The following is a 24,560-nucleotide window of genomic DNA, read 5'->3' as shown; positions in this document are numbered from 1 at the left end:
ATGTGCCCTAATGCAAATATCACTTCACGCTCATCGGCCTTTTGGTGATGTCATTCCAATCATATTGTGCAGTCAGGCATCTTATTACTGCAACCATTCCTCATATATCTGCAATCATTCATGAAATTGATCATATTCACAATGTGTGAAGCCCCTGTCGACAGCCATATAACCCAAGAGTACTGCTAAAAGCGACGTAAAACCATAATCACGACCACTCACTCACTCAGCCACAGCCATGATCTCCAAGTATATTACAACACGGGTATGATAAACACTTCATTGTATAAAAGACGGTTTATTGATCACAGAAACGCGGAGAATACGAATATGTACAACGTAATACTTTGTTGTTCTAATGCAGTGTGTCGAGATCAAGTCCCTTTTTCACGAACACAGGAACAGGAACACACGAGTTGTGTCCCTTGTTTCCTTGACAGGAGAAATATTTACAGATTCCTCGACTTCCAAGACGACATGGAGGCAAACCCGGGTTAAGAAGGTAAAGATCAAGACGAAAGAACTGACACATTTCTTTTGACTAGGGTATACCCAATTGCACTGTAAATACGCGTGACGCTGCTTGATGCCGAAAAAGTCAACGAGCAGACCTCGTGATTGTTCTGGAGGGCAGACAAGAACACAACATTTTCCAAAGTTGGGGGAAAGTTCTGTAGGAATATCAGGAGGGTTATAGGTTGTCGCTGAGTTACTGTTTGACTTGTATCCTGCTGAAGAAGGCACCGCAGGACTCGCAGAATGGCGTCAGGCAGCAGTTGAGGCAGATGGTGTATATTTTCCTGAACATGATGCAGTTGATTTCGCAAGCTCTGATCTGTGGCGTGTACTGCCAAATGTGAGAACAAGCAAGCATGGCGTACTGCCAACCATAGCAGAGACCGTAGATAGGTCCACACAGGGTCATCAACATGTAGCAGCATTTGAAGGCGCAGTTGAAGCATGTGTTGGTAAACTTCCAGCAGCAGTCAATGCTGTGTGCACCTGCGGGCTCCGCCAAGATGTCTTCGAACTGGACCTGTAACGAATAAAGGGCGTCATGTTAAAAATACCACATAGCCTTAGGATTTATTTCATGTTCATATATTTAGACTTTACGGACATAATTGACCGTAACAAATCACCAGGTATTCTTTTACACATTTCACTACAAGTCTTTGGTGAGTGAACACAATCACAAGGAACATCGGAAGATGTTGACGCATGAATAGCAAGGACATCTGCTTTCAAATAGTTCATTGAAACCTTCGCATGACAAATCTTAGCAGAGATATTCCATAAACCTTCGCATGACAAATCTTAGTAGAGATATTCCATAAACCTCCGCATGACAAATCTTAGCAGAGATATTCCAGAAATTTTCGCATGACAAATCTCAGCAGTTATATTCCAGAAACCTTCGCACGACAAATCGTAGCAGTTTTACACCATAAACCTTCGTACGATAAATCTTCTTAGAAGTATACTTTCCGGTACGTGTGTATATTTATGGGAACGACAACACTGTATATTTCAGAACATCCAACAAGTCCAGTCTCCAGTGATTTTATATTTGGGGGTGAAACCTGAGAGCAAATTATTTTGTCCAAAACATTTTGAGGACAGCAAAAGGCTCACCCCCATCCCATATTGTTATAAATGTACATTGTGTTGTACAGACTATGGTCTGTATGTGGTTATCCGATACGAAAACGATCACTATTTCGTGAACAGTCTAAGTGAATAGAATTGTACCAAAAGAGTTTCATACTTTAAGAAATAAACGACGAGTGGGAGTTGTTACCTTATATAATACCCTGAAGGTAGAATACATCCCGTCAGTGTTTTGTACGATAAAAACGACCATTATTGCTCATATGAGATATCAACATTATGTACAGCCTCTGTAAATATGTTGACAAAATGCTTATGCTGAACTCGTCGTTTATTTCTTAATAATTGTTCACCCCGGATCAGTTCTGAAAACCACGAATCATAATCATGATGAAAAGGGACCAGAATCCTTGGGATTAGAACTGAACGAAGGATGCCACTGTGTGCACCCCCGGGTGAATAATTATCGTTTTTATGATGTTCCTCGGGGATGACGCTGAGAATCGAAAATGCTTCAGGTTACAAATGACATCTAAGCCTACACATTTTGATTAATGACATCTTCTAAAAGAAGGTTTGCAGCAGAACATTAAATTGTTAATATACATGCTTTGTTTCTCTTTAATTGGTGTATCTTATTACTAGCTGCAGACATTTATGTCTATCACGTTGTTTTTCTAAACCAACCCAGTAAAATAAAACAACCACAACCTTCACCCTTAATCAATCAATCTACAAATCAATATAGACTAGATTTTTTATAAGCCATTAATATGCACTCTTTGCTTCATTGTATGAACGCATTATTATGATAGAAATGTGTTTGTAACATTTAATTATCTCTCAGGAGTAGCTGAAAAGTTGATTTCCTATAACGAATGAAAGATATTTTGCCAAAGCCTACGGTTGTTTAGTTTATGACCACAAGAACAATGTGTGTGACTGTTGGTTGCTTGGTGATTGTTGTCATGCATCAAGAATCGCGTCGTCAATTGCAAACATATCATAACAGCAACACCTCCAGATGTTCTGTCGGATGTTGGAACCGTGAATGATCAATAATGTTTCTGTCTTCAAGAGAAGAGAAAGATAAAGAGTTGTCTTCTTAAGTATATCTTTAATTCAACAATTGCACTTACTTGGCTTGTTGTCAGTTATAAATTTTCTTTTCATTAATTCAAAAATTAGAATCATAATTGGCTGGGGTTTTTTTCAATTGGAAATATTTTCTCTGTGCTACGATACACCTGAATCAACTTTCTTTGACGTGTTCTTTAAAATGTTAAATCATCGTACGTTTCTCACATCTGATTTGTCTTCTTCCAATATTGGATCTGGTCAGGATGTTTTCAGTTTGCCAGTACAATCCGATTATAAAGTCAACATTTTAAATATCCTAACTGAAGATAACAGGTTATTTTCTTACCTTTAAATGGTCGTTGATGTTGTTGGGATCTCGGTTCTCCATATCAATTTCGTCCATTTTTGCTAAGGTACCAGGTGAACTTGGCGCAACGAGTTATGATGCTGGGCAAGATGCTCTTGCAGACAAAGTGGCAGTTGGCCTCTCTGTTCTTTATTAAGTATATGTTTACTTAGTAACAGGGTTGTTTTCCCGCTTGGCAATGCTATTTCAGAGCGGAAACCCGTCATACAGTTATAATTCCATCGACCGTTAAGATACCAATCGGTGCACGTGCGCACACAACGAAACCGTTTTCTATTGGTCGGATAGGGCCATGTAATTAATTTTAGCAAAAACGTCAGATTCACAGAGTAAGACTAGCATGCACAAGTGGCTTCACTGTGTCGCCGTCCTCTGGAGTACTATGTTTGTTAGCGTACCCTTGACGACCATTTAACGATTTCCTACTCCAGCGAAAATCATTCACTGTCACCACTGTGGTGCTGTTTCGGTGAATAGCAGATAGTGACTCTACGGGTGCGTCTATTGTGGTGGCGGTGTAAATCTAAGCCGTTAGTTTCGATACTCACTTGAATTCCTTTTCTACTAATACACACATGTGTTTAAGAAAAGAGTTGGCTGTTTCTCAACTGGAGGTGAAAAGAGAGAATGTAATTTGATTGCTCTGAATGTTCACCTGGGTGGGTTTCAGAAGTAAGGTCAGTCATAAAGATCGCACAATGGAGTCAGTTCAGCTGGCGCTTCATGTACTCGATGTTAGGGTAAGCCCAAAGCGTCAAATAAAGGTATGCATGTCTCACCAAATTGTGCATGACAAGTAAGTAAGTAGACCAAGCCAGGTTCCGGTATTGGTGTGTGTAGAGGGTGTGCGATGCTTTAGCTTACCTCACATAGCAACAGTGTTTACCATTCTAAATATAAGGCTGCTACCCTCCTTTCTAACCAGCATTTCACTTCTTTCATACATATGTGGATTTTATGTCTAATATGTACTGCAGGTATCTGAGCCAGATTTAGATAATTACTGTTTTAAATACGAGAATAAAGTCTAAATATCTTTGAAATTATTTATGGAAATGACAGGCACACTTAAAAAAAGTTTAATCCGGGCAGTTTAAGTTGATTGTCCTGATTAACAAATCATGGTTTAGAATATTGTCCGTTGTAATATATATCCCTTATATATTGGTCGGAAGGAATGGTTTCCGAACTCCAGTCTAACGAGGTCTCACTGTAGGCGATACATTTGACCAACGGTATGTTTTCCTACATAGTTTTAATCGTAGTAAACGTCTTGATTTTAATTTAATTAAAGCAACCTCCTGTAGTTAGGGGCATGGTGTAAATCCTGGTGGGGTACAATGTAGGTAGCAAAGGTATCTCAAGTCCCCAGGTCTGAGGATGGTGGCCTATCTGAGGTTGCTGGTGATCTCTAGCCAGATTATTTTTTAACCTTTGCTAATAGTCTCCAACTAGTCTTAAGTTCATCTGTGATATATGACAAGTGATCACACTGATGACAGAATATCTTTTTAAATGATATTCACTTAAATGTAACTCATTCACACTCATTAGACCAAATGCATGGGCATGACTACTGGTCGAGTTTAGGTCTGTTTTTGAATTTATGTTTATATCTACTGGTGTTCCTACGGTTGTTAAAATGTGCTGCGTCGTCATATATGCTATAAAACAATGGTCTGTCTGGTTAAGACAATAATAACAAATTATGGTTACATAGATGACTGCAACATAAGTCAACATTTAATTTGTTGTGATCTAAAACACAATTCCTTTTGATGAAGTTTTCGGTGTCGATATTGTGATTATTATGACAACGACGTATTAGACTGTACATCTTGTTTATTCTCTTTATAACATACAACGTTTGTTGTAAATACTGTTTATCACAGCCATGTGTTAGTTGAGTGTTTATGTGCAGGTTTATGTCCAGGTCTTATATTAAGACAGTATCTTGACACAGACGAACAAAGCGAAAATTGTGTCACCTGATTTTTCCATAGAAAATATTAACATAATCTCGACCCCCAAAATGAAATTATGGATAAATATTTTGTCAAACAGCTCCATGGGTTAATGCTCCTGCAAAGTGGCTGCATCCCGTGGTAGTTATTACTTTGGCCCTGACGTGTGAAGTAACACGCGTGAGTGCTTTTTTAAAGTCTTTTTACAAATCAATGGAAAAATCCGAATATACTGTAACAGTATTCCAAATCTTGTGCTAGTATATCAGGACAGTTGCAGACATTATTGTTACTGTTTGACTTGTATCCTGCTGAAGAAGGCACCGCAGGACTCGCAGAATGGCGTCAGGCAGCAGTTGAGGCAGATGGTGTATATTTTCCTGAACATGATGCAGTCGATCTCGCAAGCTTTGATCTGTGGTGTGTACTGCCAAATGTGAGCACAGGCAAGCATGGCATACTGCCAACCATAGCAGAGACCGTAGATAGGTCCACACAGGGTCATCAACATGTAGCAGCATTTGAAGGCGCAGTTGAAGCATGTGTTGGTAAACTTCCAGCAGCAGTCAATGCTGTGTGCACCTTCGGGCTCCGCCAAGACATCCTCAAACTGGACCTGTTGGATTGTAATGCATGTGATGTATCAAGCAAGTCAGGAAATGGATGTAGCTGAGCTTAGAGCTCTGGAAGAGTTCGCCTTTTGTGTTCGGAATATCACTGCATCGTAACTATCAACTATTACTAAATAGTTCCAAATACACAGTTAAAATAGTCACATGTTCGTATGTCTACTAGTATATTGCGTACTTCTGTTTTGAAATCTACATAAAGATTGATAGTTGAGACAGAAGACTTGCTCATTGATAAGTTTACTTAAAACACTCGTCAGGAGTTTTAATTAAACAAGCACGGAATGGTGATGACGATTTCATGTTTGGGACTTTACACAGAATTGTGTCAGTTATGAAGTCTCAAAAGTAACAATAAATTGGACTGCATATTAGAACCATAACTACAGTATAGCATGGAAGGTCATATCTGTATAAAGGATATGAAATAGTATTCAAATACATATAAAAATATATGCATGTTTTGAACTATGCAAGGCCTATACATGCCTAAAAAATGCCTATATTACTTGACCCATGCTTGCCGTAAAGCGTTGAAGATATGTAAAATAGCTTAAATAGCGACGTGCATGCACGTGCGTATGTGTCTGCTTGTACTAGTCCGGACTAATGCCGGTTTTATAGTGATTGCCAACTGAGATACCCTACCGCAATACCCTACTTAGACACAGTATACTGACACCGAGCCGACCAGTCATTGTTTTAGCCCTTTAATTCCGAGCGCCAGGCAAGGTAACAACAAGTACCGCATTTTAACGTCTCTGGTACATGTATGACGCGACCGGGGATCGAACACAGGACCTTTCGCTCTCCGGGTGGACACTCTACCACTAGATCACGGAGTCTCACAACAGCAGCCTGATGTATAATAATACTATACGTGTACATCCAAATATTTGGACCTAAATATCTGTAGGTATTGGGATGGTTCAGTGTTGACATCATATATTTTTTGTTGTGTTTTAAAGGAGCGGAGTATTAAACCTACGACTTAATTGGTTGTATTGGTGTGTGTATGGTAACCCTATCAACAGCATTGTGTTGCATTCGTAACCATCAAGCGTGATGAGTAAATTGTACACATTGATAGTCGGCCTTTATACAAAGACGATTCACATTGCACGCTTCAATTGTTGTCAAATTTACAAATTGATCGTATTGATTTAATGCCATCAGTCTCAGTTCTTGGCAATTGATGGAAACGTCTTCGGGTACACGTAGTGCTCTATTGGACAGTTTTAACAGGAGATGAGGCTTTCCTTCTCGTATTTCATCTACGATTATAATGTCAAAAGAAAACATTTTATATTTTATAGCCATTCACATTCTACATTGTGCTTGTCTACCTGATGTTAAGATATCATACTTGTCTATTACAAGATCATCACATATTCATATATGGGACAGCTTACCCACCAAGGTGGTAGGAATTTTATAATTTCATATTCACATTTATGTTTTAATATACATGTATAATAGAACTTGAGACAGCTTACCTTCAAATGGTCATTGATGTTGTTGGGATCTCGGTTGTGCATATCAACTTCAGCCATTTTCACAGCTGAAAATGAAACGTTACGGTCGATACTCCGGAGCAAGTGCTTCTGACACCCTCCAACACGCTGCCACAGATCAACCTCCGCAGCGTCTGTATTGTTTATTGAACATGTTTACAGAGTTACTAAGTCGAGGACTTCCCTGGAAACAAGACTTTTATTTGATAGGTCTCACATGCGTCTTTTCTATTGGTTGGTCGGGAGCAGTCATGTCACACACGAGCCTCTGTAGATGATATACATATACATACATACATGCATACATACATACATACATACATACATACATACATACATACATACATACATACATACATACATACATACATACATACATACATACATACATACATACATACATACATACATACATACATACATGTAATTTGACAGTTCACTTGACTAGCCTCAGCCTTTGAATAGAATATATTCGCTTTATGTTGATTGTAATCAGGAATACCTCGATTAAGACCAGCTACTGATAGGTGACGTAGGCACGTTGAATAATTCGAGAGCTGCTATGCATAGTGAATTCTTTGCTGCTTGTGGACATGGCACAGGAATGTTGAATACATATGACACTTTCGTCTGTTGATATATTATGATAAATCAACTATTTGTATATTAATAAGCACAGGAATTACACCACAGAGTGACAAAACCTGTATGTGTTTGTATTGTAGTGTTTATAAGAATTAAGTTTGAAGTGCTCTTGTAGAAGAATGGATCTCATTATTGATGTACACTCTTCAAAACAAGAAACGCAGAGGTAGATTTTTAGAAAAAAAATATTGTACCTAATAAAGTCGATCTATTTTATTTTAATATCATAGATACAAATATGAAATTTTGGAGATCGATAGTCACATGTTGTCGTTGTACAAAGGCATTATATTCTGTTCATTGTCATGTCACATAAGGCCTCAAGGTGGCGCTGAGCTGAGTATCTCTTGTGACTGCCCCGGGCAGCAATCACGGCTCTGCATCTCCTCGGCACTAACTGGATAAGTGTACGAATTCTGTCCTGCGAAATTCCACGCAATTTTGCTTGTAACGCGTTGACAATTATGGGAGTGTCTGCCGCGAGTTCAAACGTTGACGTACACGTCGATCGAGTTCATCCCAGAGGTGTTCGATTGGGTTGAGATCTGGAAATCTGGACGGCCAGGGCAAGACGTTGATATAGCATTATTGAGGTAGTCTACCGTGACACGAGCTGTGTGCCGGGAAGCGTTGTCCTGTTGAAACGGCTCCCTCTGGCAGTCAATGATTGGAAGAAGGTGAGGTTGAAGATTTGCTGTCAAATTTCCCTGAACCACAACCAAGTCAGATCTTGTGGTGTAGGATATATTTAGCTCTACTGTTTACCTCCATGACATTTTTTAAGTGTGAAAACAATGCCGTTTAAGACCTTCCAAATCGACAATGGTTGCGTTTGGACGCACCGCTTGTAGAATATCAGGCGACCAACATTTTCCAATAACATATAAGACTCACGTGAAATCACCAATGGGAGTCAAGTTTGTACCTTGTTTAAGGGTACCACTTTTGCAGCACAGACTGCAAAAGATACGGCTACAATGCAGCATGGCTGTTGATCTGTATTATGGAGTATATGAATAAATCATTCATCAATCTTATTAAACTTAGGTCATAGTGCTCGCTACCGCTACACAGAGATCTGAGGACTTTCCATAACAGGTCCTGTCATAACGGTCTTTTATCCCACAAATCAGAGCGGTAATCGAAGTAAAAGTCCGACTGTGTATTCTGTACACTATACTATACTATACTATATAACTGTAGAACGACAGTTGCGGACTGTACGACCGATTCCGATTGCTAGACATCGTTTATCGTTCGTTTCAATGGGATAAACATTTGAAATGCAAGATACCTTCCTTAGCCAGTAGGAGTACTGCCATACAATCCCACCCATCCATTAGACATTACTGACTTTTCTTTTGTTCAGTTTTCAAATGTTGAATCGGCAACTTGTCAACACATATTTCAAAGTGTATCTGGAATGGAAGCCGAAATTTGAAACTAGTGTCGTGAAGCTCGAGATAAAAGACAGACATATTCTGGTTACGGGTCAGTTACATTCAGGCACATTCTGGGTACATGTCAGACATACTATGGATACGAGTCAGACAAGTCAGAAACATCCCGGATACGAGTCAGGCACATCATGGCTACGAGTCAGACACATCATGGATACAAGACAGACATATTCTGGGTTCGTGTCAGACACATCATGGATACAATACAGACACATTCTGGGTTCGTGTCAGACACATCATGGATACAAGACAGACATATTCTGGGTTCGTGTCAGACACATCATGGATACAATACAGACATATTCTGGGTTCGTGTCAGACACATCATGGATACAATACAGACATATTCGTATCAGACACATTCAGGCACTTTCTGGGTACGAGTAAGACACAAGTCTGAAACATTCTGGATTCAAGACCAACATATTTTGGGTTCGTGTCAGACACTTTCTTATACAAAACAGACATATTCTGGATACAAGGCATATATAAACCCAGACACTCTTGGAATCGAGTCCAATGCATTCTTGATAACTAACTTTGATGCATGTTTAACCTGGTCAAACTAAGTGGGGCATGAAAATTAATTTTGATCAAATGGATTTTCGGGCTTTCCGTAATAATTAAGAAAACGGAATTGAGGTTTTCAAAAAATTCAACCAATTACAGTTTCTTGGGTATTATCTCTACAAATAGACTTGTATGCTCAAAGTCAAGGCTTGTTTATGTCAAGTCAGAAAAGGCACTTCCTCCCATGTAAGAGTTGCGGTAGAAACTGAAATATCTTGCACCACGATTTTTTGCCGAATGTCTTTCTGCTGAAATTCTGCCAAATAGAACCTATTCTATTACACTGCTCTGAGATATAGGGTTAGCATAAATGGGATGTTTTGGAACATTTCCATAAAAGAAATTTAAAATATGTTCTTGGTATTGGAAAAACACTTGTAAATGCTGCTGTTTTAAATGAATGTCTTCCTTGCTATAATTTGTGTATTACGAATTTTTTATCAGATGTTTAAAATATTGGTATATATTATGTTAAGGGTAGGTTTCACGGCAGGATAAAGCAAACGGATAAATACGGTATCCTTTGGGGTCATATACGGATAAAAATACGGTATCCCTTTGGGTCATATACGGATAAATACGGTATCCCTTTGGCTCTTATACGGATAAATGCGGTATCCATTTGGGACGTGTACGGATAAATGCAGTATCCCTTGGGGTCCTGGACAGATAAATACGGTATCCGTTGGGGGCATGTACGGATGAATACGGTATCCGTTGGGGGCATGTACGGATGAATACGGTTTAAAATATTGGTATATATTATATTAAGGGTAGGTTTCACGGCAGGATAAAGCAAACGGATAAATACGGTATCCTTTGGGGTCATATACGGATAAAAATACGGTATCCCTTTGGGTCATATACGGATAAATACGGTATCCCTTTGGGTCATATACGGATAAATGCGGTATCCATTTGGGACGTGTACGGATAAATGCAGTATCCCTTGGGGTCCTGGACAGATAAATACGGTATCCGTTGGGGGCATGTACATAGAGAATACTACACTCATTCTCGTTAGATACCATTTTTACGAAACGAGTGGACTTTCTATGGTATCTGACCGAGCGAAAGCGAGGTCAGATACCATAGAAAGTTCACGAGTTTCGTAAAAGTGGTATCTAACGAGAATGAGTGTGGTATTTTATTTATTACCCACGTTAAATATATATTTAAGTGTAAATACATAACAACTTTCGTTCGTTGACAGACCAAACTGAAACCGGTTGCAAAATTTGGTTGCGCATGAATATTGATATATGACCAAATATGGGCATTGTTGACATGTTTATGCATACGCATTGACAACAAGCGCCTGCTGTTCTGTTTGCAAACAAACCAGCACCGACACTCAAGATCCTTTTGGAAGAAAGTCTTCAACTTATGGTAATTCAAGCGCCATGTTGTAAGTACGCAGTACACCGATAAGAAAATTTGAAATGTCACATTAGCGCCGCGCTTTGAATATCGGACCAACAGTCGGTCACACTGCCGGGGTCCTGTCTGTGCAATCAAAATGGTTCGGTTTCCTTGATCTATCAGGTGAATTTATATCATGTTCGTACCATTTTGGAAGAGGGAAATCAGACTGTTCGCCAAAGACATTCATGTTAACTGTACCACCCTTTACTGAAGACGTGAAAATCAACAAACTCAAGTCTGCTTGCATGGTAGTGACAGCTTCGAAGGGCAAGGTCGCCACCGGAATAAGAAAAGACAACCGCGATCCACTCACAGCGTTTTACGCTAGAGATAGGGAATGTTACTGTTCACATTTGGGATGTTTGGGGCCACAAAATCAGAAGTCAGGCACACTTCCACGGAGTTTTCGAATGATTTTTATCGGAACTGTGAACTTTAAGTGATCTGGTTGTGCTGTCGTGTTCGTTCATTCATGAACAACACCTACCGAAACAGCGCCACAAAATACGCTTCAAAGGGGACACCGATGGCACAACCGGATCATCCCAAGTAAGTCTAGATATCTGTCCAGATAGTTTAAACAGACTTCATTTCACCACGCTTATCCTTTTACGTTAAATCAAATTGAAAGTTGCGAAAATGGTCGGGTGCGTCACGCTCAAGGGACGCGCTCGATCGGCAGTCGTACATTGTAAATCGATTTATAGATCTAGCTCGATTATACGTCTGTAGGAGCTCTATGCATAACTTATATTGAATGCAAACCGAATTTTATGCGTGTGACTATCTTGTTTGGTTTAATAAAGTGTTTGTAAATATCTCTCGTTCTCATGAATTTCTTCAGTTCTGCCTTGTAATCGCAAAATGAATGACGTCTCGCGATTTTTTATGAATGAAAAAAGTAGTCCCGGTGTGACAGAGGTCACGGTTATCCAATCAAAACGAATAAAACAAGGTCAACCTTGTACGACACACGTGTGACGTACGGATTTAGTATCTTACCACCTGTATCTTCACCACGTGGGTAATAAGGATAAATACGGTATCCGTAGGGGGCGTGTACGGATAAATACGGTATCCCTTTGGGGTCATATACGGATAAATGCAGTATACATTTGGGGCATGTACAGATAAATATGGTATCCGTTAGGGGCATGTACGGATAAATACGGTATCCCTTTGGGTCATATACGGATAAATGCGGTATCCATTTGGGACATGTACGGATAAATGCGGTATCCCTTGGGGTCCTGGACAGATAAATACGGTATCCGTTGGGGGCATGTACGGATGAATACGGTACTCGTTGGGGGCATGTACGGAGTGTGTGAGTAAGTGCTTGGGTAGGTTTGGGTGGGTGATTGAGTGTTAAATGTATATTTGAACTGGTTTTGTAATTATAGTATTGGGTACCAGCATATTTTTAGAGAACGGTCCAAAGAGGCCTACGAACATGGATATGGTGCTGAGATGCCAACGATCAGTATCGGGAATTCGAACGCACCAACAACAAAATACACAATGCTGACAAATCTGTAATTATAATCAGGGAGAATCTGGATTCGAGTAAGAAAAACAGGGTTCTGACACGCACAAGGGAAACAACTTACAAGGCAATCTGCAGCGCCTTGCATCACAGGGCTACTCATGCCCCAACACTCATCAAAGATCATCCCCTGTGATACCATTTACAACCTTTCTTATCTTGTGTGGTCATATTGTTTTGTTTGCCTATTGGTGTGATTAAATGAGTGCACAGCGCACAGAGCACTAATCAGGTGAAGTTATGCAACGTCGGTCTCGGACAGTAGTTGGATTGGTGACCACGTTGAGCTTGACTCCTGAGAGTTTCCAGGACGTCCTGCCCCACACTGAAGCACACGTACCACATGTGGTGTCTCCTTAGGCTATTAACTTTGTTCGAAATGTGCCTCTGTTCACCCATCAGTGAGTGGGTACCCGGTAGGATGTGAGGGTGATGTGGCTGTTAACCTTCTAGCGCCCACAGGCAGCTTCGGTTGTATATTCCCCAGGGAGCTGAGAATGAAAATCGAGTGCTCACTGATCCATTGACCGGGGTAATAATAGTGTAGCGCTATGAGCATCCACTTTGTGAATGGAATCTGGCGCATTATAAATGCACTTATTATTATTATTATTTTATACTTTCACCCCAAATATGACCTACCCTTCCTCATATTGCATAATTTTATTGTTATAAGTATCAACTGTTTCTGCCATTGATCTGTATCAAACATCATCATCATCATGATTTCCAAGCCGCGAGATACCGACTCCCTGGTGTAAGAGCGTCTGCCCGGAGAGCGGAAGGTCGGGGTTCGATTCCCGGGCGCGTCAAACCAAAAGACGTAAAAAGATGGTACTTGTTGTTACCTTGCCTGGTGCTCGACATTAAGAGGTTAAAGCAAGGGCTGGTCGGCTCGGAGTAGGTACACTGTTCATGAGTAGGGTATTCATGTTAAACTGCGGCATGGTATCTCAGTGTGCTAGCACTATAAAAACCGACAATAGTCCGGACTCGTACAAGCAGACATAGACGCACGTGCATACATCTCGCTATTTAAGCTATATATGTCTTCAACGCTACGTTATAGTTGTAGAAAAGCGTTGCTCCGAATTCTAACATATGAACTTAACTTACACTCACGTTGAAACGATTATCTGATGATCATATGCTGACTTATAGCCAAACATGTGACAGGTCACACACACACACACACACACACACACACACACACACACACACACACACACACACACACACACACACACACACACACACACACACACACACACGTGCATACACCTGCAATAATCATGAACGCGACGTTAAATCCCATTTCCCTCACCTCACCTTCAAATTATAACAAACAAATGGGTATATAACAGACAAGTTTATTATCACAGAAGTGCAAAGAATATAGATATGTACAGTTCACGATGTCGTTGCCCTAGTAGCGGAATTATGTCGAAATCAAGTTCCTTGTACACAAAGAACAAAGGGAGCATGTGAACCTCGACATGCGAAAGTCCTTAACAGTCCTTAGTGCCCAAGCCGAAAGTAAGAAAATAGCCCAAGTAGAAAAGTGATAAGACAACTGACCAGGCCTCGTCCAGTAACTACATATATCACATTGTGGACTACGTCATGGGAGACACCATCGGTGTGCTGATGTTAACTGCTGATGTCAGAAACGTGTGATGTTCGGGTCGGGAAGTCCAGCTAACGCAATTTCTGTCAGAACGGTCCCGCTCATTCTTGCATTACTTCTTAACTTGTATCCTACTAAAGATAGCGCCACAGGACTCGCAGCATGGCGTCAGGCAGCAGTTGAGGCAGATGGTGTACACTTTCCTCATCATGATGCAGTTGATCTCACAAGCTCTGATCTGTGGTGTGTACTGCCACACGTGAGCACAGGCAAGCATGGCGTAACTCCAACCGTAGTAGAGGCCGTAGAGAGGTCCACACAGGGTCATCAACATGTAGCAGCATTTGAAGGCGCAGTTGAAGCAAGTGTTGGTACACTTCCAGCAGCAGTCAATGCTGTGGGCACCTTCGGGCTCCGCCAACACATCCTCGAACTGGACCTGTAGGATTGCGATAGTAGAACATTAGGTAGGACACATTTGATTCACACCTCATACTTCACTCATGCCTAGGTTAATGACAATATAATATCGACACTATTTCAAAAGGTATAGTGCACATGATTGGCACGTTTATTGTAACCAATAAATTTGAATATCCCCTAATCAGGTACAAACGTACTTAAACATGTTTTGTGTATGAAAACGATAACCTAACGCGCAAAAACAAAGTCCGTGATAAAGTATGCTGAGGCTAAAGCTATGAGTACGTGTTTAATTTGTAAATTTGAATATCTTACAAATCTATGGATTTTTTTCCTTTATCGGGCACGGATAGCGGGTAGCGCGGCATTCGCTGAGTGGGTTGTGTCCCTTTGATGTGCCAGAATCCTATGATCGTGGCTTGACAGCACCAAACCCGTTCTCATGGGTACAAATTCTGCATCACTTACACCTTACACCATAAGACTGATATAACTCACTTATTCACACACTATTTTCATCCGCCCCTGTTGCAGAATTTATGAGATAGATGTATCTAAAGAAACCCTAACCTTTTTTAACCGAGGTGGAACTAGTCATGGAAATTGAAAAAAAAAAAAAAGAGTTTGGAACCTAAGTCCATCTTGTTGCCATGGAAACGTAAAAAAATAATAAATTCTAAAACTTCTAAATAGCAAAAGGCACCAGTTCGGCATGTACCTGACAAACCTGTAAAGTTTGATGAAAAATGAAAAAATATTGAACGGTTTATGAGTTATGCTCCGGAAACGAACCCTTACCTTACAGAACCAAAGTCCATCTTGTTGCCATGGAAACGTAAAAAATAAAAATTTCAAAAATTTCTAAATAGCAAAGGCGCCAGTTCAGCATGTACATGACAGACCTGCAACGTTTGATGAAAAACTATTGAAAGGTTTCTGAGTTATGCTCCGGAAACGAAACGTGACGGATGGACGGACGGAGCCCGTTTCTATATCCCCCGCCAACTTTGTTTGGCGGGGGATAAAAACCAATAACTAATAGAAACTTTAAATCGCGCTTTTATAACTTTATGCCCAAAAGTTTACCTTCAAATGGTCGTTGATGTTGTTAGGATCACGGTTCTCCAAATCAATTTCAGCCATTTTGACTGCGGAAGGCTTTGGGGCAGCAGATCTTTTTGCCAATGCTGTTGGAAGCAGAGTGTCGCAAAGTCTGTCATGACGTCCATTATGTATATGTTTACATAGTAACAAGGCCTTACACTGCCCTAACTTCAGATTCAGTAAATAAGGCTCTCTGACATTGGTCCAAAGGTGACACGTGGTTCACTGCAGTGAAAACGTCATGAGATCCTTACAGCAGAACGCATTGAAATCTTTATGTATGTGCCCATAGTGACGACGGAGCACAGTTTGTAGATACTATTAATAACCATTCACTTTACTATGGGAATTGTTATTTCATTGAAGATCCCAGCATGGACTTTTCAATAAATCTGATAGATTCTTTTGTGCTTTTCCGAATAGTTCTTACAATTTCTGTCAGTGAGACTTTGTAAGGCACAGGCCTATCTACCACCCAGCTCAGCTAAAACTGTATAGCATTAGCTAAAACAAGCATGGGACGTTACGCTACAGGGGTACTCATACAGTAACATATTCAACAAATAATGTCTGAAGATAACAAAGTGACAGTTTGCACTCGCTGCTGTCGAGCCATTCACCAACCTGTTCAAGGTGTTTGAATTTGTTTACATCTTTTGTAATTTGGGCCTGCTTAAAAGCTGAGAACTAATTTAAAAAATACTGTGACATTGAATTTGGGTTACTAGATTTGAAAAGAAACCCCAAGGTATAACATTCTTAAGAAACATAAGACCATAAAGACCTCAGAGTTATGCGACTTGAACAAAAGACTGTTAGGGTTCTAAGGCCGCTCATTTAATATTCGGGGATGTGCTTTGAATTTGCTTTATTGCTGCTGTTGTTGTTGTTTTTGCTGTTGTTGTTGTTGTTTTTGGTGTTGTTGTTGTTGTTTTGGTGTGAGTGTGGGTGTGGGTGTGAATGTGTGTGGGTGGTGTGAGTGTATGGGGTCGTGTGTGTGCGTGCGTACGTCCGTGCGTGCGTGCGTGTGGTTGTGTGTATGTGTGTGAGCATTTCAACACATACATATATTTTCAGTTCAGTCAACATTTCTATTTCAGAACAGAAGGTACTATTCGCTTTTTAGAAAATCCCCATCCTCATTCTATATCGTTCAAAATATACACAATATTTGAGTTATATTCAATATTCGTACAAAAATATGGGTTAAAGATACATGAAAAATGCATCATTTATTTATTCAAATGAATAAATTACATCTAATGTAGTTCACTCCTCTTGCATCAAATGTCGTTTTCCATTGTACCTGTGGTATGTGTATGTGTGTCTGTGTGTGTGTGTTTCTGTGTGTATGTATGTGTGTCTGTGTTTTAGTATGTGTGCGTGTGTGTGTCTGTCTGTATGTTTGCGTGTTTATGTGTGTATGTTTGTGAATGTTTGTGTGTTTGTGTCCGGGGGTGTTTGTGTTTGTGCATGTGTGTGTGTGTGTGTGTGTGTGTGTGTGTGTGTGTGTGTGTGTGTGTGTGTGTGTGTGTGTGTGTGTTTGCTTGTGTCTGTGTGCTTATATATGAGTTGTGTGTGTTTGAGTGCGTGATCTCATATCTTGCATATCTTGTAAGAAATGGAAATATTGTAGAAACTACCTGTTCAAGTACCAAAACAATAACAAAAACTACCGACATAAAAGAAGAGAACTGATGAAATGATAGTGAAGATGTAATGACGATAAATATCTAAATCAATATCTTGATGTGTCAATCATGTCGGGCGATACATGCACGACACCTTGATGGCATACTGTTGGTTAACTTGCATATGGTTGCCCTTGGTATTGCCCGCCATTCCTCGTGAAGACCTACCCTAGCCTGGCCACATTGGCGGGTCCTGGGTCTCTAGCGTACATTCTCTGTCCGAGAACATCCTGCAGATGTTCGTATTCCTTCTCGTCGGAGATAATCGGTGACAATCTGGATAAGATGTGGTCACGTATAGTCATCATACCGTTCAAAATTTCAACCGATAATTCTAGCGAGGGGAACAACGACAGGACGCAAACTTTCGTCAACATATCGCTGACCAGTCAAATATCCATTCACAATAATTGAATCAGTATCACATGCACACTAACACATACACACTAACACACTAACACTAACACTAACACTAACACTAACACACTAACACACAAACACGTGCTTAAAGTGGCTATAAAAGTGCAATCATCTTGGGCGCGATATTAAACCCCATTTCACCTCAGCTATAAGTTTATCACGTGCTTTTCATGCATGATGTGAAATTGCATCGTGAACAGATGTTGCGTTCAGATCCAACACCACGGTATTGTAAACGTACACCTCAACGATATCTACATTCTAGGAAGTATATATTTGGGGGTAGGAGACGTTAAGAAACATGTTTTAACAAACGAAGATGTGTGTAATAGATTATTTATTGAAGCACAATAAAGTGATGATTCTGTTTTTCCCTAGTACATATAGTACATTGAGCTCAAACTCCTGCACAAAAACGAAGAAATGAAAGCACATTACGTGTGTTCCTTCCTTCTTCGAGGGGCGAAACAAACACAGGATCCTTAATCTCCATGGAGAAAATGCGACAGAAATACTAATATAGAAATGTTTAGATGACTGGCCGGTTGGAATTCGAGCGTTGCATATGGAGATTTCACTTAACACTGTGCCTAACATTAAACATATTCGCACTTGGTACTTTATATCCGATACATCTCGAGAAAAGACAATGTGTTAATTTTGAAATGAAGTTTCAGATTCATTCAGAGTACTCTACAATGTTGATTTACTTTGTAAAAGAAGATCCGGAGAGATCAAGCTTGTCTCTCTGTTACTGTTTGACTTGTATCCTACTGAAGAAGGCACCACAAGACTCGCAGAACGGCGTCAGGCAGCAGTTGAGGCAGATGGTGTACACTTTCCTCATCATGATGCAGTTGATCTCACATGCTTTGATCTGTGGTGTGTACTCCCAAATGTGAGCACAGGCAAGCATGGCGTAACTCCAACCGTAGTAGAGGCCGTAGAGAGGTCCACAAAGGGTCATCAACATGTAGCAGCATTTGAAGGCACAGTTGAAGCAAGTGTTGGTACACTTCCAACAGCAGTCAATGCTGTGGGCACCTTCGGGCTCCGCCAAGACATCCTCAAACTGGACCTAATGATATTAAGTTGAAACATTTGACACTTTAACAGTTGTCAACAGTATTGCAAAATATATTACCGTTTATTACTTACGCATTAAGATATTTCAAAAACACGTATTTGTAACGAACACCCATTGAACATCAATAATGGCACGTTTGCGAAATGTTTTGTAATGGAAAGAGACACACTTTGAACATGGCGAGCGACCACTTTAACCCATGGGCTACCAATCCCACTGAAAAGGATCTTCATATAGGTGTAAATTATATCATCAACTTCTTATTCCTACCCTAGTACCGTCACACGAAGAGACACCATTCTACAAAATGAAAGTCACACAACCTTCAACTAAGCCATAACGATCATGATCACACAAGGTGAATGACACACGACTGAACGTGCCCTTTCCTCTTAGCATACGACTGGTCGCTAGTGGGAAAAGAATTCACTAGAAGTTTTGCCCAATCAAGTAACAGAAAACGTAATTAAAACCCACACAGTTATTCAAGTGAGACCAGTATTGATGCTTATGCATTTGTAATTTAGGAAATCATCAAGCACATATTACATGGATTAAACTTACTTCGTAAATATTATCATAACTTTGGGAAGGGAAAAGATGACAACATTATTCCATAAACCGCATACACAATACAAATAGAGTCACTCGGACACACATCTATCTGTTTGATAGAAATAAATGCTTTAACAGATTCATTCATTGAAGATTATATTTGGGGTATAAAGATCCGATGCAGAGTATTCCTTGACAAACATCAGTCCATTAATGTCAAATGTACGGTTTGTTTTCCATCGACTTCATATTCCTTTCTCTACTGATAACAGAGAAACCCTGATTCATTTAAATACACTAGCATGAATGTATGGAAATATATAAGATTACCTTTAAGTGGTCATTGATGTTGTTTGGATCTCGGTTTTCCAGATCAAGTTCGGCCATTTTTCAAAAGTACGCTTTTTGAAACAGTGAATTGCAGTAACGGATTCTACTACTTTCCTGGTACAGTTCCAGCCACACGGGTGTGCAGGGGGTGTTACAACACTTATATATATGTATGTTTACGTAACTACGGGATTGCCTACATAAGAACATGGTCATACTTGGTAATTATTCTTTAAGAATGACGTCCGTCTTCTGTTGGTTCAAGTTAGTCACGTGGTTCTTTGCAGTGTCAAAAGACTTCTCGTCTTTACCCACCTTTACAGACATTGGAATCTTTACAACTGTGCCTATAGTAAGAAGGTGGGTATTTGGAGCCTCCTTTATATTTGTACTCGCACTTTGCATTGATCTGCATGTTTTCTGACGACTCGTGTGTGAGCCATTGTGTTGCATAACCTTTCAAATTTAGGCATTCAGTTTGCGTTCATGTCGATCTACCCCCGTATATGAAGTGTTTATAATTATGACATTGCCGATATTCTCCTTGTATCAGCTAGGTGGCTGCAAAACTAAATACACCGGAGTCCAATAATAGCTGTTCCCTTATATGTTACCCTTAGTCTCATAGTGTGTATATATTTATACAGAATATTAGTTGATGGAAAGATCAATTTCAGAGACTTGATGCCTATGAATATCCTCTAGCGTAACTGTTTTACGAACAGTATATTTCATGTGCTAAGGGCTCGCCTATTGTGTATTACCTACCACCACTATTTCCCGCCACATTCTGAAGAACATGGATGGACCTGCTGAGTTTTGGAATCGTAATGCTTGACTCCAATACACGTGGGGACACATTTGGTCCAGTGAATTAAGGCGCCACACTTCTTTTCTGTGTCAGGATGCGCTAATCCAGTGTTGGTGTCACGGACTGATTTAGTTATTAATCTTGGTCCTTGTGTTTTGACCACCTTTGTTTCTGGAGGAGAAAATAGCATGTGTATTGAGCTCCTTCTGGTAACATACACCAGTCATCGCACCTGTCTGTGGATTACAAGAGTGGCTTCGAATGCTAACCCGAATCTCAACCAACACCATAAACATGCCACCTCCAGAAGTATAATGTATGGGAATGGTCCAGTTAGATTACATACAGCCCTTGTCTTTTGTACAGTCTATACAATAAGTGGACTCATCTGTGAAGAGGACATTTCACTGTTAATGGTGTACACACAATGGAATGTATTGTACCGACACTGGGGCCTCACCTAGTCTGCATGGGGGTCAGTAAACCGTTTGGTTTTTTTTAAATCCTGTTACCTTCTCCATGTGGAGGTGTCAATAGAGATATAGGTTGCCGGGGTGAGCACGTTTCTCTAGATCTGGGTGATGACAGTCATGTAACGAGCCTCTGTGGAAGATGTCATTCAGTTTGGTGTTATGTGTTATCGTCGACGAGCATTGTATTGTGTCATGTATTGGTCTGTAAGTAGTAATGAAGTGACCCCTTGAAGATCCGGGTTAGATCCGGTCTTACCAAGCCATGCCTGCCGTAAAAGGTGACTATGCTTGTCGTAAGAGGCGATTAACGGGATCGGGTGGCCAGGCTCGCTGTTCAGTTAAAGGTTCAGTTAATTTCAGTTCAGTCACACATGTTTCGGTCAAAGTAACCTAACAGCAGTAAAAGGGAAAAGCGTAAAAAATAATATGATCCGAAAAAATTTTGTTCTCATGTTATACAAATACGATCGTTCACCCGACATTGTGGTTAATCTGAAAAAATAATGTGGTGTGCGTACACAAGTGAAAAACAAGGTGTTTGTCTTGCAGGGCTCACGGTAAACAAATTTTGTCCATACATGAACATGTATCTCATGTTTAAACAATTTTGTATCAGATTCAAACAGACATCACAAAAAAACCTTTTCACTTGTATATGCTCTCGATAAAGTGAAAAGATAGTAACTGGACAGTGACGCGTAAGTGTTATGTATCATGGTGTCACTTCCAAATATTTTGTCATGTCTCCTCACAAAGAAAGTAATAATTTCATAATACACAAAAATGTAACAAGCATATGAAGGACGGTTTATTGATCAGAGGATTGTGGTTATATGAATTTGCTCAATTTAACACACATTCTGTTGACGTCAAATTCTTATAATTATAAGTACGCGGCGGTGTCTTTTCATTGTAACAGGCGAAATATAATGGCAGAGTCATTAATTTCCGAAACGAAAATAACAAAGAAGTTTCCCCTCTTTGGTTAGACAACTGAGCGGATGTATTTGTCTTCCTACTTTATGTAACATATGTTGGTTGTAATAGGCGCCAGAACATTTCAGCATTTTACACATTTCACGTATGGACGACATGTAAAATGTGTATTAGGTTCCCCCATATCATATTTACATTAATGCTTTATATAGTACAAGCGCGCCAGTGTCGGCTTGAGTCATCCAGATCAGTCTTACGCTGAGGTTTTACTTTGTGTAAGAACGCCAGGATACTTCCAGATTGTGTCTTTTTTATTGTTTGACTTGTATTCTGCTGAAGACGGCACCGCAGATTCATCCAGAGTACTCTACAATGTTGATTTACTTTGTAAAAGAAGATCCGGAGAGATCAAGCTTGTCTCTCTGTTACTGTTTGACTTGTATCCTACTGAAGCAGGCACCACAAGACTCGCAGAACGGCGTCAGGCAGCAGTTGAGGCAGATGGTGTATATTTTCCTCATCATGATGCAGTTGATCTCACATGCTTTGATCTGTGGTGTGTACTGCCAAATGTGAGCACAGGCAAGCATGGCGTAACTGCAGCCGTAGTAGAGGCCGTAGAGAGGTCCACAAAGGGTCATCAACATGTAACAGCATTTGAAGGCGCAGTTGAAGCATGTGTTGGTACACTTCCAGCAGCAGTCAATGCTGTGGGCACCTTCGGGCTCCGCCAAGACATCCTCAAACTGGACCTAATGATATTGAGTTGAAACATTTGACACTTTAACAGTTGTCAACAGTATTGCAAAATATATCACCGTTTATTGCTTATTTTCATTGTATTTGAAGACAAATTAGTATTCATATTTCCCCATGTCCTGTGAAAACACATTTAGATATTTGAAACACACTTATTTGTAACGAAGACCCAGTCGCCACCTTCAGCCTCAGCCAAGACATCCTCAATTGAATGATATCAAGCAGACAACGTTTTACAAAAACATTGTTAAAACCATTATTGCAAATGACATGATTTTATCTATTAAATTTTATTGTTATGTAAAGAATCATTCAAGCTTATATTCGCTGATGCATAATGGAAGACACTTAATTATTACACGTTATTGGTATGAATACACATTGCTGATCAATAGTGACACCTTTTCAAAATGATTTATAATTGAAAGAGCCACAAACGGGATGTAAGGTGCAAACATTTGAACTTATCGCCACTTATCGGATATCGATGCCTACCCACGCACGGAAGCCACTTCAACCCGATCTTTTGCAGCAAGACTATGTTAAAACATCCAAGCCTCAGACCTATTCCTACCAGTATCTCTGTCACAGGGCAAGAAGCACCTTAAACAATTATTGCAGTTACACATTCACAGACACCTACACTTACAAATCATTGAATAATGCAATGATTACGCGAGGTGTTTGACAAACAGGGGAGCATGTCCTTTCCTTTCCCTACCACCCGCCTTGGCACAGAAAATGTTCAACGACCATCACGATACTGGAGATCTATTTCTAATCAAGTATTTATAAAAGCAATCTTAGCAAAGAATGGGGTTTGCGTACCCCAAAAATACAATGGGAAAGAGAAGCGTTAAATATATTTCATACAGGATATGTCGAATTTAAAATTGTCAGTTATTCTATAATGTACCTGCTTTTGAAAGAAAGGACCTAATTAACAATTAAGAAATGAATGTGACAGACGAAGTTCCACTGGTCAGTATCTGTTAACTGCAGCGAGTTTAGTGCGGATTCTGTTTTCTTTTACTATATTCTCTTCCAAAATATTCAAGAAAGCATTTTCCACTTAAACTTACTTATGCTTATAACAAGATTACCTTCAGATGGTCGTTGATGTTGTTAGGATCACGGTTTTCCAAATCAAGTTCGGCCATTTTTTCAACAGGATACAACCGGCACAGTCCCAAAAGTAAAGTGGCATAGGTGTGTTAAAACGTACATTTTGTATATGTGTACATAACGACAGGTTCGTTTACTTAACTACATCACCAGACACTGTCATTATATCAGCGAGTGTCAGTCATGTTTTCTATTGGCCACGATTAGTCACGTGGTGACAAAAAAGACATCAATTGTCTCCAAAGGTAAATCCCTCATGACTGTAGATATAACAAAGACGGGGCTATTCTTAACCTGTGCATAAAGACATTTATTCCGAGCATTCAACTGCTGATCACTCTTGCGTGAGCCATTGTGTTTTCAACTTTTTAATATCTTTTCAGGAAGCATGTGTTGCCCAGCCGTCTA

At 40.0% G+C, this 24,560-nt stretch overlaps 5 protein-coding genes across 5 annotated transcripts; all 5 read right to left on the bottom strand.

Annotated features, from left to right (window-relative positions):
* Positions 1-282: 282 nt before the first annotated feature.
* Positions 283-3,198, bottom strand: LOC139445669 (caveolin-3-like). Its single transcript, XM_071226859.1, has 2 exons — positions 3,038-3,198; positions 283-1,036 (listed from the first exon to the last, which is right to left on the bottom strand). Exons 1-2 carry the CDS (start codon positions 3,092-3,094, stop codon positions 710-712), a joined length of 384 nt encoding a protein of 127 aa, XP_071082960.1. The 5' UTR covers positions 3,095-3,198; the 3' UTR covers positions 283-709.
* A 1,706-nt stretch (positions 3,199-4,904) lies between these two features.
* LOC139445735 (caveolin-3-like) lies at positions 4,905-7,300 on the bottom strand. Its single transcript, XM_071226940.1, has 2 exons — positions 7,148-7,300; positions 4,905-5,638 (listed from the first exon to the last, which is right to left on the bottom strand). The coding sequence occupies exons 1-2, from the start codon at positions 7,202-7,204 to the stop codon at positions 5,312-5,314; spliced, it is 384 nt and encodes a 127-aa protein (XP_071083041.1). The 5' UTR covers positions 7,205-7,300; the 3' UTR covers positions 4,905-5,311.
* Positions 7,301-14,165: 6,865 nt separating this feature from the next.
* LOC139445998 (caveolin-1-like) lies at positions 14,166-16,086 on the bottom strand. Its single transcript, XM_071227264.1, has 2 exons — positions 15,948-16,086; positions 14,166-14,877 (listed from the first exon to the last, which is right to left on the bottom strand). The coding sequence occupies exons 1-2, from the start codon at positions 16,002-16,004 to the stop codon at positions 14,551-14,553; spliced, it is 384 nt and encodes a 127-aa protein (XP_071083365.1). The 5' UTR covers positions 16,005-16,086; the 3' UTR covers positions 14,166-14,550.
* A 2,312-nt stretch (positions 16,087-18,398) lies between these two features.
* On the bottom strand, positions 18,399-20,212 carry LOC139445287 (caveolin-3-like). Its single transcript, XM_071226418.1, has 2 exons — positions 20,049-20,212; positions 18,399-19,154 (listed from the first exon to the last, which is right to left on the bottom strand). The coding sequence occupies exons 1-2, from the start codon at positions 20,103-20,105 to the stop codon at positions 18,828-18,830; spliced, it is 384 nt and encodes a 127-aa protein (XP_071082519.1). The 5' UTR covers positions 20,106-20,212; the 3' UTR covers positions 18,399-18,827.
* Positions 20,213-22,154: 1,942 nt separating this feature from the next.
* Positions 22,155-24,224, bottom strand: LOC139445594 (caveolin-1-like). The gene is made up of 2 exons (XM_071226753.1): positions 24,131-24,224; positions 22,155-23,020 (listed from the first exon to the last, which is right to left on the bottom strand). The coding sequence occupies exons 1-2, from the start codon at positions 24,185-24,187 to the stop codon at positions 22,694-22,696; spliced, it is 384 nt and encodes a 127-aa protein (XP_071082854.1). The 5' UTR covers positions 24,188-24,224; the 3' UTR covers positions 22,155-22,693.
* Positions 24,225-24,560: the final 336 nt, after the last annotated feature.

This window comes from Haliotis cracherodii, unplaced genomic scaffold (assembly GCF_022045235.1).
Source record: "Haliotis cracherodii isolate W230 unplaced genomic scaffold, xgHalCrac1.p SCAF_6, whole genome shotgun sequence".
NCBI classification, from domain to species: domain Eukaryota; kingdom Metazoa; phylum Mollusca; class Gastropoda; order Lepetellida; family Haliotidae; genus Haliotis; species Haliotis cracherodii.
The sequence above is the reverse complement of the archived record's forward strand: the minus strand, read 5'-3'. Positions and strand labels throughout refer to the sequence as shown.